We start from the raw sequence: 12,727 nt of genomic DNA, 5'->3' as shown, positions 1-12,727 counted from the left end.
AGCCTAGGACTGTGTCCTCTTGTTCTGGTGCTGGTTGCCTGGGAGAAGAGACCAACCTCCACCTGTCTACAACCTCCCTTCAGGTAGTTGTAGAGAGCAATAAGGTCACCCCTGAGCCTCCTCTTCTCCAGGCTAAACAACCCCAGATCCCTCAGCCCTTCCTCATAGAGCTTGTGTTCCAAACCCCTCACCAACTTTGTTGCCCTTCTCTGGACACATTCCAGCAAGTCAACATCCTTCCTAAACTGAGGGGCCCAGAACTGGACACAGTACTCAAGGTGTGGCCTAACCAGTGCAGCATACAGGGGGAGAATGACCTCCCTGCTCCTACTGGTCACACTGTTCCTGATGCAGCCCAGGATGCCATTGGCCCTCTTGGCTGCCTGGGCAGATGTAATTCTCCAGCAGAGCCTTCCCCAGCAAGATGAGGAATAATTAAACCAGTGTTAAACAGCAAGACTGATCAGTGAAAGAACTGGGCTTGGATGCAGAAAGATAAAAGTAGGTGTCAGAGAGTGGAACACTACAACTTTCTGATGATACTACTCTTTATGTTCAGAGAAACAAGAAATGCATGCTTTGAACTGCAAGAAGACAACACAATTCAGACTTGAGCATAGCAAAGGGAATAAACTAAAACCAACCATGTACTGGTATTGCAGTACCTCCTTCCTGAAGGCCTTTGAAAACTGGTTAAATATGTTAGGAAAATGTGGCCATAGCAAATTTTCCCCAAGGGCACTATGATGGACAAACAGATATGAAGGGATGGCCCCCCTGCTCTTCACTTCTACAACAGCCAGTTACTGTCAGCCAGAGGTCATGTACCACTAAATATGAGCACTGTCATAGCCAGAGGTATAACACACTACTGACTTACATCAGGATGGAGAGGAAAGGTGAAGACACTCTTATAAGGTTCAATGAGGCAAAGCACAAGGTCCTGAACCTAGGTCAGGGCAACCCTTGATATCAATACAGACTGGTGGATGATGAAATTGAAAGCAGCTCTACAGAAAGGACTTGGGATTACTGATGGATGAGAAGCTGGACATGAGTCAACAACATGCATTTGCAGTCCAGACGACCTATTGCATCCTGGGCTGTATAAAAGAAGAAAGGCCAGTAGGTCGAGAAAGGTGATTCTGCCACTCTGCTCTGGTGAGATCTCATCCGTCCACCTCTGGGACCTCCAACACAAGTGACAGAGGAGCACTGCAAAGATGATCACAGGGCTGAAGAACCTCTCCTACAAAGACAGGGTGAAAGAATTGGGGCTGCTCAGCCTGGAGAAGAGAAGGCCCCAAAGAGACCTTATAGCTACATTTCAGCATCTGAAGGGGACCTACAGGAAGGCTGGGGAAGGACTTGTAGCAATAGGAGAAGGGGAAGCGTTTTAAACTGGAGCAGGGTAGATTCAGGTTACACATAAGGAAGAAGTTCTTTACAGTGAGAGTGGAACAGGCAGCCTAGGGATTAGGTTGAGGCCCCATTCCTGGAGACATTCAAGGTCAGTCTTGATGGGGCCCTCAGCAACCTGATCGAGGTGGAGGTGTCCCTGGTCACTGCTTGGGGGTTGGACAAGATGACCTTTGATGGTCTCTTCCAACCCAATGCAATCTTTGAATCCGTGAATACATTTTACAGACTTCTTGTAGTTCTTCCATTTTAGCCTGGTCTACTTCATGTATTTAGTTTCACAGAAATAGTTCTCACAAATATTGCCATTTTTAAGTTGGACTTGTAATCAATTGTTATTCTTAAAAGTATAATTTAGTGTGTTTGCTCAGGGCATTAAGTAAAAATACATCAAAGAATTTGTAGTTTGAGTTAAATGAGAGTCTCATCTTCCCTGATTTTGTAACAGCATACAAAGACTATTACACAGCCTCTATCACCAGAACACATTTAGCACATCCTTTTCTTTATTCAAATCCTAATGAAAGCTTACATTTAGTAGTCGCAAGTTCTGCTCTCTCTTCCTCTTCCCTCATTTTAACTGCACAGACAAGAGAACCACTGCTAAACAAGAAGTAATTAGCCATGGCATACCCCTTTGTACTCTCAAACATGAGCTGGTTTACTTGTTCTCTGGCATGTGGGCATTTGCAAGGATGTAACTTCAGTGCTTATATATTCTGAAGATCTTTCTACTTGTGGTTATTCTGTATCAGTCTCTAAATGTATTTTTTTCTACTATGAAAAAGAGAAAATTAATTTTTCCTTGTATAACTCCACTACGTCTGCACATGCATGCAGCATAGGCTACACCTAGCTTTGATTCTTTCATTACTATAATTCTTGGTACTTGCATTTTTAATATCCAGGATTCCATTAAACTTACCCTAGGTATTAAATAGTCATTCCACTCATTCTTTCTGATCAATTGATCTTGCTACACATCTTCTCTGTGCCATCATTGGGACCTCAGGTCTGAAATCATAGAATCATAGAATGGCTTAGGTTGGAAGGGACGCTAGAGACCATTTACTCCAACCTCCCCACCATGGGCAGGGACACCTCTCAACTAGATTTAGCTGCAAGGCCTTGTTCAGCCTGGCCTTGAACAGCCCCACAGAGGCGGCATCCATAACCTCCTGGGCAGTCTAGAGACCCATCACACTTGTACCAAATAACTTCTTCCTAAGATCCAGCCTACTCTCCCTCAGCTTAAGGCCATTCCCTCTTGTCCTATTGCTATGAAAAGTCCCTCTTCAGGCTTCCTGTAGGATCCCTTCAGGTATTGGACTAATACTCATTAACTCTTTTGATTTACTGGCTTTAAATCTATAAATTCATAATAAAGAGAAACAAAATCTTTTGGCAAATCACATCAGCATTTACATTATCCAAAAAACCTACATCTGCTTATGTTAACAGTGACTCTTAAGCTACACCTCAATCTTAGCACACTTATGTGCCTAGGGCAAACAGTGTGTATTTCTTGCAGGCAGAAAAATTGAGAGAAAGCATGGGCTGTCACTTCCCAAGGGTAGGAAGGAGGTCACTAGACCCTGAAAAAAGATCAGAAAAATTACTGGAAAAATACAATTAGGCAAGGAAAGATATTATCTCAGGAAGTGCTGATCCATTCTCCATCCCTGCCTAGAGTTAAGGGAGATAAAGGAACAGAAGAATCTAAAGTTTACTCCTATACTAATTAATGCAGCATTTCTCTCCCTTGCTGGAGCCACAGATATCTTTCTCTTCCACTCTTCCATCACCTTTGGGGTATTAGCTGTTTGCTTCTCCTGCACCTTAAAGGAAATTGCCCTGCCTGAATGAGAAACTCCTGGCAGCTGATGACCTTAACCTCAAACTGATGAGGCACCACTTTCTGGAAGAGCACAAACCTAGAGAAACTTCCTGCTTTGAAGCCTGCACATTTCAAATTAAAATAAACTCGTGTGCCCAAAGTCAGTTACTGGAGCCCCTCCTCTATTAGCTTTATAAATGAAGAAGTCAGAGGGAAAAGCTTAACTCAAACTTCCAGCATCAGAGCCTGGATTAGCAATTTCAGCTTCTCAGAAGCTTCACAAGTTATCTCTCTCCAAGACAGTGCTCCTTTCTCCAGTTTATGGAGAGTATTTTAGAAGCAAACCACAAATTTTTATCAAGTAAGAATTTCGTTTACAAGAAGCTAGGAAATTCAAGAGAATCAAGATGACATATAAGTACACCTTAATTTTGATGACTGTTTGAGAAGAAAGCTTCCTTCTTTCACTGTATGGTAAGGAATCTCCATGTTCTTGACACAGTCATAGTATTTACCCCAATTGTACAAAATGCTACACAGACTATGTTTAGTCCTCAGCAGCTACCAACAGTGAAAGAAACTTTCCTAGAAGTCAGTGATAGACATTTTGCTTAAGTGAAAAAATCAGCTTACAGTAGCCACTGCAGGATAGAAGGGTAAAATATCTCAGCAAGGAGCTACTGGGAAATGTATTATACCACAAACTGCTGCACCCAGCATCTAACTTAGACAACTCCTTGGCTTCCTTCCATTACACTATCTTACCACAATCCCAAGGCCATTTTATTAAAAGACTCACACAAAAGGAAGAGAGGTCATTTTCTTACATAAGGATTCACTCATTAAAGAAGTTAATTACACTTCAAGGGTAGTTCAGAAACGCCTGCAATATATAGGAAAATGGAAAGGGGGAAGGGGGGGGGAATCAACTCTACACATTCAAATCCTGATACTGCATATCTGTGTTATTTTAAAGTCCAGTGAAACAAAGGAGACTTTGGGTTGATTCTTTTGTAGCTTATACTGATGATGCTTCACTGCCTCTCCTCAATCACCTTTAATGCAGCTGTGATTATGCCACAGAAATTACAATATCGGTAACCACATACTCAAGCCTGAAGTTACAAGATAGGCCTTCAACAGGCCTTAGATGAATGCATGTTAATCTGAGTGTCAGCTCAAGCAGACACTACTGTCCAAATCAGAAGCTGGTGGCACTAACTGTATCAATCAAAATTAATGACTTTCCAAAAGGATAGCCTGCCCACTTGCATCAGTCAGTATCAGCACCTACTGCCTCTTTTTGTGATAACGTAACCTTTTTTTTCCATTCTGTGGGGAAAAGAGTTTTCAAACATAACTGACTAAGAGTTGATATAGTGACAGATTTGAACTGCTGCCATATGCTTTCCCAAGCCACAGGTGAAGAGAATTAATGACAGTCTCACTAGATTCCTTGTAAGGATTTGAGTATCTTTGAAGAACAAGCTCCTATGCCTACTGGCAACTTCACATTGGTAACATTAAGGAAATACAGGATAAATGAGTAGTATATTGGAGCAATTTGTAAGAAGTGAGAACACATAACCTGGAAAAATACAGGGTAAAACAAGATACTGTCTCTGTTGAGTTGTGTCACCTACAAATTAATGGAAAAGTTCTCTTTTCAATAAGCAGAGAAAATAAAGTTTCAAACTTCTGTTACAAGAGATCAAGAGTACAGAAGTCCCAAGAACAACAGGAATTTAGTAGAAGTTTGAGTCACGGGAGTTCTCAACTGCTCACCAGCCTTTCTGGGTCTATTGTCTTGTCTCCAAGGATTAATTTAACATAACTTTTAATGCCATTTTCACAAAAACACAGCCTGTTTACTCCTGAACTACCCTAAACTCTCTCTCTGCCATATGACCTCACATCTCCACTCATGCTGGTGGCTGGTAAGACCTTCAGAACCTCTCCATTTTCCACTATTTCCTTCATCTCTAATCATGCAATTAACTGTTGTCAGAATACTCCTAAGTTTAAAACTTTGCAACTATACCTAACAGACTTTAATTTTTTAAAACAGAATCTCACTAGTCCTTATCTTGAATATTTCAATTCTGGTTTTTGGGGGAGTCCGTTTTTACTGAGAGTCAGTTCTGTGGGCCAGACATAGTGGGATTTGGATTTAGCTTTTTGCACCTTCTTGAAAGGGAGCTCACAAATTTAATTTACTCAAAGATATTATGCTAATTCATTACACTAGGCTTTTAAAATCTATTTCAGGTTATTTTTGAATGCGTATTTCTATGAGATTTGTAATGCTCTTCTTCAAGCAGAAGTAAACAGCTGTTACTGACACAATATTTAAGCTCACCTAGAAAAGATTATCTGCAAATCTAAAGTTTAATTGCCTGGCCATAGCTGCTACAATATAGACATTATGTATGTGTAGTTTAGGGTTTTCACAGTGTATTCAATGTCTTGAGACACTGAATTCATGTCTGTGAGAATGTCTTCCAACACCTCATATGAAATAGAGATTTTAATTTCTTGAAATTGTCCCTCAATAATAAATAGCAGATTCTTGTCCCGTTCTCATATTCTTTTGCACTTCCTGTTCTGCGCAAGTATGCTTCTACTTTTCCAAATCTGCACAGAAAGCCCATTGCAGGCAAACCTAACCCATCAATCCAGACCAATTCTGACTTCCTCTATATAGTTAATAGCTTTCTCCCTTTATCCATCCTTATCAAGTTATACAGTCTGCAAAGCTTCACAGAAATATATACATATTATTTTGTATCTTTAACAAATAGTTACAGAATCATTTTTCACAGGCTCTGAAACACATATGCAAGTGTTAAAACTATGTGCAGCCACACCACAGCCCGGTCTGCCTTCTCAAATTATAAAATCTATCCAGTAACCAGGTCAGTCTGATGAAAGTTGTGTAAGAACTATCCGAGAAAAAAATAAGCAGACACTAGAATGACCACCAACATACTAATGAATGTGCTGCCACACAAACAGCATTTGGAGATGATTTTGCAAGAGATTATGTATCATAAACTTAACACCAGCCATTGTAAAAAGATAACCTATGAACGGAAACTTTGCATAAGACTTTGCACAAATGCACAACACTTTTTAAGACATGTAACTGTCACAGTAGAGTACTGAGCTCTTACGTTAGCACAGTACAATGACATTCACCACTCGGTTACTCCAATCCAAAATACATACAGGAAGCTCTGTGAAATTTTTTCACATATGGTTATCACCTGCTTCTTGTTCTTAAAGGCTGGTTATAGCCAGAAAACAAGGAATCAACTATAACTCTAGTTCATATTATTACCAAAGTTTTCTCTCTCACACGTCAATCATTTAAGCTTCTTACTTTCATCTTCTATTTGCACTCCCCTATCTGTATCACTAAGAACTGTTATCAGCTCCCTTAACATATGCTGTCTTTTCATTTGCATACCCATAATGTATTTTCCAGTTTTTCATTATTTATAGTCTCTATTTTCTCTCGTTCCCACCTGTACACCTGATCAGTATATCTATAATTAGTATCTCAGGTGTATACATGGCGCTTTCACTGATACAGAAGAAGCAACAGTGACTTACTATATTCTTAAATTCAAAATGAGGTTTGGAGGTAAAAAGTTTGAAGGTATAGAAAAGCACACTCTGAGTTAGCTGGCCTGATAAAAGCAGATGAACGCATCCTCAAATTGTTGCTTATTTTGGCACAATAAAGGCCTAGATAAGAATATAGAGCAAGACCTTGAGCAGAAGACGTGTAAGGTAAAAAGGAAAGCTGTCAATGCAAAAATCTTGGTGCTTTGATTCCTAAATAGCAGTTTCAAGGTGGAGGTTCAATTTTGATATAAAAGCTTTCTCCTGAATTTTTGGCTGTCCAGCTGGGAATAACACTGCCTACCTGCCCAAGTGCTCCCAGAGGGAAGTCAGTACTCATATTTTGTAAGTAATTGCATCTTTACACATCATGCTTTGTTCTGTCGCTGTCATTATTTGGTTTTCTTATGTAAATTATTTGTCTTAACAGACAACACAGCTGTATTATTCAGGTTTTCGAAGACTGGAAACATCTGAGATGTGCTTCAACTTTTAAATCAATGATGCAGTACATGTGAACTCATCCTACAAATAATAACTAGGTCTCACTTTGATCTGATGTAAAAGGCCTTTTGTATAAATGGAGCTGAATTTTTGTGAACCTATCGTATAAGATGGAGCCTTCTGTACATGCAAACGTTCATTTATAACTTTTCAATTCACGTAATATAAACTACTGTCTAGAGGGATTGTACTTGGATGTTTGCACTCCAAATTGCTTCTTTTTAGGAACTTAACTCACTAAACCCGACGTATGCAACTGGTACTTTGAGTAACATTGCCGGGAAACAATTGCCAGGGCATAACTCAAGTTAGAAAAAGAGATCTTAGGACATTTCAAGCAGCAATTGTGCCTAGCTATAGCAGGTGAAGGTATTTCAGCGCAACTGGATACAGTGAAAACTAGGTGTTTCCTAATTTGGAGCTCCTGGACCTGGCTGGTTCCAAGATTTTCTCTCACGGAGTAATCTCCGGATCTAGCCAGCCCAGACGTTTTCTAGCTAAACAGCTGCGGGGCCCGGTGAGCCCAGGTGCCCGCCTAACTAACCGGGCACAGCCCGGGGAAGTTTTGCCCACAGCGCCGGAAGGAGAGATCCAACTCTTCTCCCCTTATGTCACGACAAACCCATCGGAATGCGAGTGGGCTGCGACACAGCAGCGCGGGCAACGGCGGCGGCCCCGGTCCCCTCCGGTGGGCTCCCTTTCCCCATGGGACCCCAGCAGCCGCCGCACGCCGAGCAGCTGCATCAGGGCCACCCTTGTCACCTTTTGCTTCCGCTCGCCCCGCCAGAAGGGGGTGTCGGGACGCCCCCCGCGGCGGGCCGGCGGCCTCAGCTGCCACGTCCTGGCTACCGAGGAGACGGTCGCATGCAGCAGGACAAGCTCCTCTTTTATTGGCCTTTTTTCCTTGGCAGGGGCGGCAGGAAGGTGCCCGCTGCGCAGCGAAGTCCAGCCCCGCGCCCCCCCACCGCTGCCCTGGCCATCAGGCGGTTCCGCGGAGAGCGCCACACTCTGCACCTGGCAGCGACGGGGCCTCTGCAGCCCCGGCCCTGCGGCGCCGCTCCGGCGTACCTGCCCCTGTGCATCACCTCCGCTGGCCAGCAGCGGGAGGCCGGGGCAGCGGGGGAAGGGCGGGGGGAGGGGGCGCTCCGCAAGCTGCCCCGCGGCGGCGGCGGGGCCCGCTGTGGGGCCGGGGTTCTACGGTGGCCGCGGAGCTGCCCTGCTCTTGCCCCCTGCCCCGGCGACGCAGGGCAGCAGCAGCGAACCCTGCCCGCCCGCTCGCGACCCCGGCGCCCGCTCGGAAGTAGTTGAAAGGAGGGTTACCTGTCCTATATTGACGTATCCGTATTTGCTAGCTATTCTGTTGGCCTCGGGAAGCCCCCCAGTTATCCGCACAGCCCAGTGGTTGGTGTAGAGGCGAGTCCTGCAGGCGGGTAGTAGGAACCCCAGCACCAGGGTGAGCCGGCAGAGAAGGTCTCCGCCACCTCCGCCTCCCCAGCAGCAGCGGCGCTTCCAGCCCATCTTCTCCTCCGCACACAATCCCCACAAAACTTCTCCTTTCTTCTTCTGAGCCTCTTCTCACCTCTGAGGGGCACCGGCGGCGCGTCCTCCAAAGTTACCCCGAAGAGGAAACTAGAAAGAGCCTGGAGTAGTGCATTGAATCGCCCGAGTGTTAAATGATGAGGAGTTGGGAATAATGGCTATGATCGGTGGTTGCTGTTGTCTCCTCCTCCCGCTTTTCGGAGATTAAGTAACTTGCTTGGAAAGCTCCTCTCACAGTTTCTGAGCGCCAGCTTCTCCCTCTACCCCCAGCTACATGGGAAGTCGTCTCTCCGCAGGGAGGAGGGCTCGTTCTCACTCTTTCCGCGCTTCCCTCTTTTCTGACTTCCCCGTACAAATTATCTTCTGCCTCCTCTCCCACGTCTGGCTTCTACTAGCTTTCTCTCTCGCTCTTCTGCCTGGACTCCGGCAGGAACGCGACGGCGGCAGCAGCAACCGGTGTGCCAGTGTTGGCAGCAGAGCGCCTCAGTTCACTCTAGCTCGGCCACCTCCCCCAACCCCTCCCTTCCCTTCCTTTCCCTTCTCTTCCTCCTCCTCCGCCCGCCCCCTCTCGCGCCCGCCCAGCAGCGCTGAGGGCCAGGGGAAATGGCAGCTGCGCTGGCCTCGTGCTCCGTAGCCCCCGGCGCTCGCGGGCCCGCAGCTCCCGCCGCCCGCGGGTTATGCCGCCCCCGTCGTATCAAAGGCTGTCCCTCTGCCCTTGCCAGGCTGGGAGGCTGGCGACCCGCTGGTGTGTCTGCGGGAAACCACGGTGAGGTGCGAGGCCTGCGGCAAGGCCTCATGCCTAGCACCGGCTGCGCCCCGCTGGCCCTGCCCACGCCGGGTGCCGGCGGCCAGGAGGGGCCGTGGGAGAGCCGCGGCCCCCCATCTCGGTCAGCCCCCCGCGCAGGACTGGATAGAGCGGGTCGTGGTACCAGGCGGGATGCGAACAGACTCAAGCTGCTTCACCGGCGGTCTCGAGCAGCGCCTCTTGGCAGTCTGCTGGCCATTATTTTACGCACACTGCTTGGCATCGTTTAATGTTGAACTATCCGCCAAGATCCCTTTGTAGTCAGTGCGTTCGGAAGAGAATGTAGAGGGCAGCCACTTCAGCAGAGAAGTCCGGATGAGGACCACGGCCTCCAGGGTGCTCTCTCTCCCCATTCCTGTGCGGTGTGGCCACAACTGCCGCTTTACTGGGAAGCAATTTTCAGCAGCGGAACGGGTGTGTGTATAGAAAGAATCAGCTGGTCATGTGGTGGCCGAAACGCTATCAGCAACTGGCGGTGTTTGGGGTAGAAGAAAATTCATACCCACCCAAGACCAGACTGTGGCTTACCAAACTAAATCTGAAAGCTGTCAAAGTGGCTTTGGACAATGTATGGAGCCAGCTCCCTTTTGTTTGAAAGTCAAAGTAAGCATGTATAAAATTCAGTCCAGCAGACCTGCTTTGAGGATACGTTACAGGTTGTGAAGGAATTAGAACACAAGAAATACTGTTGTACTAACGTAAATGTTTTGGTTTGTTTTCTCTGAGGTACCTAAGATGTCCTGCAAGCTCAGGCAGCCACCATTCTTTTTCACTAGGCTGTGAAGTATGAGAAGTTACATGCTTTACAGAAAGAGTAACTCGAAATATGAGTCCCCCACCAGACCTGTGTGCCTACCTTTAAAACCACCGTTCTAATGAAGTAGAAATAGTAAAAATACAGACAGCCAAAACCACATGTTCCACTTTAGGGGAAGCAGGCAGAGTAGGAGGATCACATTCTGTGTCAAAGCATAATGAGGCAGCTATTTGGTAAGGAAAAAACTAATACAAGTAATTAATTTGTTTTCCCCCGAAACATCAGTACTATATAAATTACTAACATCTTGTTGCATCCTGTGATTGTTTTTAAAGAGGAGTAGAAGGGGAAATCTCTCTCTTCCAAAAATGTATTCGCTACTGATTAGCTTTTCCCTGTTAGTAATTTTTTTCTGTAGTTTGCATTATCATTTGGTCAGCATATCTCAACATACTGTTTACTCCTTTTTGGAAATTGAAGACCTAAGCTTTGCTCACCTTCTCTGGGGTTTTACAGATGCTGGCTCACTATTAAGCAAATCATTCCTCTACTGAAACCACAATCAAAACTCTAGTCAGATTCATCAGGAGCAGTGTTAGGTCCAGACTGTTACATCTTGCAGCTACTGTAAGTATACAATGGATTGATACCAAGTCCCCTTTAGCAATTATTGACTAGTTCAATGGTAATTACACAGGTTAGCTCTCTCTGGAGTGCTTAAGGTGTGTTTAATCATGAATGGCCACCTTAGCAAAGTAAGGGTACTGAATCAGTGGGTCACAAAACCAGAATCTTGTGCAGTCTCTGTTTTTCTGAAGAGGATAAATTAAAAATCTATTTTATGTTCTTTTCTCAGTGAATTTTACCGTTGTTTTGACTGCTTTATTTCCTACTATAGATGTTGGGGTATTTTTTTCTGGCACAAAAGGCACAAACTACAAGCAAACACTAGAGATGTGCTCTCATGCATCTACTTCCAACTTGGTTTGTATAATTGGGTGTTTTATACACAGTCACTAAAGCCACTAGGAATCAGTAGATTGATAAATACATCATCATCCCCAAGTATCTTTACTTAATGCTGAATTGTATGACATAGTCTAACAGAAATGCTGTGAAAGTTATGCTATACCTAGCCTCTGAGAAAGAAGGGATATGTCCCCCAGAGGCATTTTTTTTCCTGTGAGCTCAGTCAGGCATATGACAATCATAGCTTGTGTAGAAGCATTTGAACATCGTTGTAACCATGGAACATAGGACGTTTGAACCCATTTCAGTGTTAACCCAGCCTGCGAAGTTTTGCTGAGTTTTGCTCCTCAGAGGTGGCTGTACTCGCAATTGAAAAAAAAAAAGAGAGAACTTTTGCATCCCTAACCAGCACCATATTCTAATTCCATCTGTTTCTTTCCAACACAGATAGAAGGAAATATTCTGGGCATCAGCTTAGTGCAGAGATCGCAACGGGGGACTGTCAACAGTGGTGTAGTCTTACTCAGCATACCTGCTGTATGTGGACTGCTTGTAACTGATACAGCTTGCTTCTGTACTTCATTGGAGACCAGATACCTTGCTTGTACACACCACACTGAAGAAAGGCTTTTTATTCTCTGAGCAAGGACACTAATCACTATTGCCACAACCTGTACCTTTTATCTTTTTTATTTTTTCCCTCCTACATTCTTTCCCCACTGCTGTGATAAAAATATCTGACTGACTTGCTCAGAATGCAAGTTTTCGTGTATATTGTCCTTTACTTACTGATACTAATTCCCAGATCCCTCCTCTGTTGTTAGTTCCACATGAATGTGGTCCAGGATAGGACCTCGGTCACTATTCTCACTTTCCTCCTATTTGATCTAATTGCCTCTCTTCTCACTAATTTACGTACCTAGGCCTGAATTTATTCTTTCATTTCTAGTCCTCTCCTAGCCTGAATATCCCTCTGCTTACTAGCTCTGGCAGCCTTTCTGCTGTGCAGCACATCGTTTCAAATTTTGAGCGCTTTTCTATGTGGTATGAAGATCAGTACTCCAGAGATGAGTTAGGTACCCTGGGGTCATAATTAAGGCAGAAACCACAGAGGCCGAGTATATTCAAAGGAAGTGGCAACCCAAAGTCCTCCAGGAGGAAGTCCTGCAAGCAGACGTGCTGGCCCCTGAAGATCTTTCAGAACAGAGAACTTTTTAAGAAGGAACTGGGGTACATGTTTGACAGCTTTTGGTGTGGGAAAGTGAAGCAC

At 44.7% G+C, this 12,727-nt stretch overlaps 1 protein-coding gene across 2 annotated transcripts in view; it reads right to left on the bottom strand.

Annotated features, from left to right (window-relative positions):
• PCSK5 (proprotein convertase subtilisin/kexin type 5) overlaps positions 1-9,348 on the bottom strand; it is a 292,051-nt gene extending 282,703 nt beyond the window's left edge. For both annotated transcript variants that reach the window (XM_054178077.1, XM_054178076.1), the window contains exon 1: positions 8,708-9,348. In XM_054178077.1, the coding sequence (XP_054034052.1) occupies positions 8,708-8,905 (198 nt within the window). In that variant the 5' untranslated portion in view covers positions 8,906-9,348. The remainder of the gene's footprint in view (positions 1-8,707) is intronic.
• Positions 9,349-12,727: the final 3,379 nt, after the last annotated feature.

Source organism: Dryobates pubescens, chromosome Z (assembly GCF_014839835.1).
Source record: "Dryobates pubescens isolate bDryPub1 chromosome Z, bDryPub1.pri, whole genome shotgun sequence".
Lineage (NCBI taxonomy): Eukaryota > Metazoa > Chordata > Aves > Piciformes > Picidae > Dryobates > Dryobates pubescens.
This window is presented reverse-complemented; position numbering and strand designations above follow the sequence as displayed.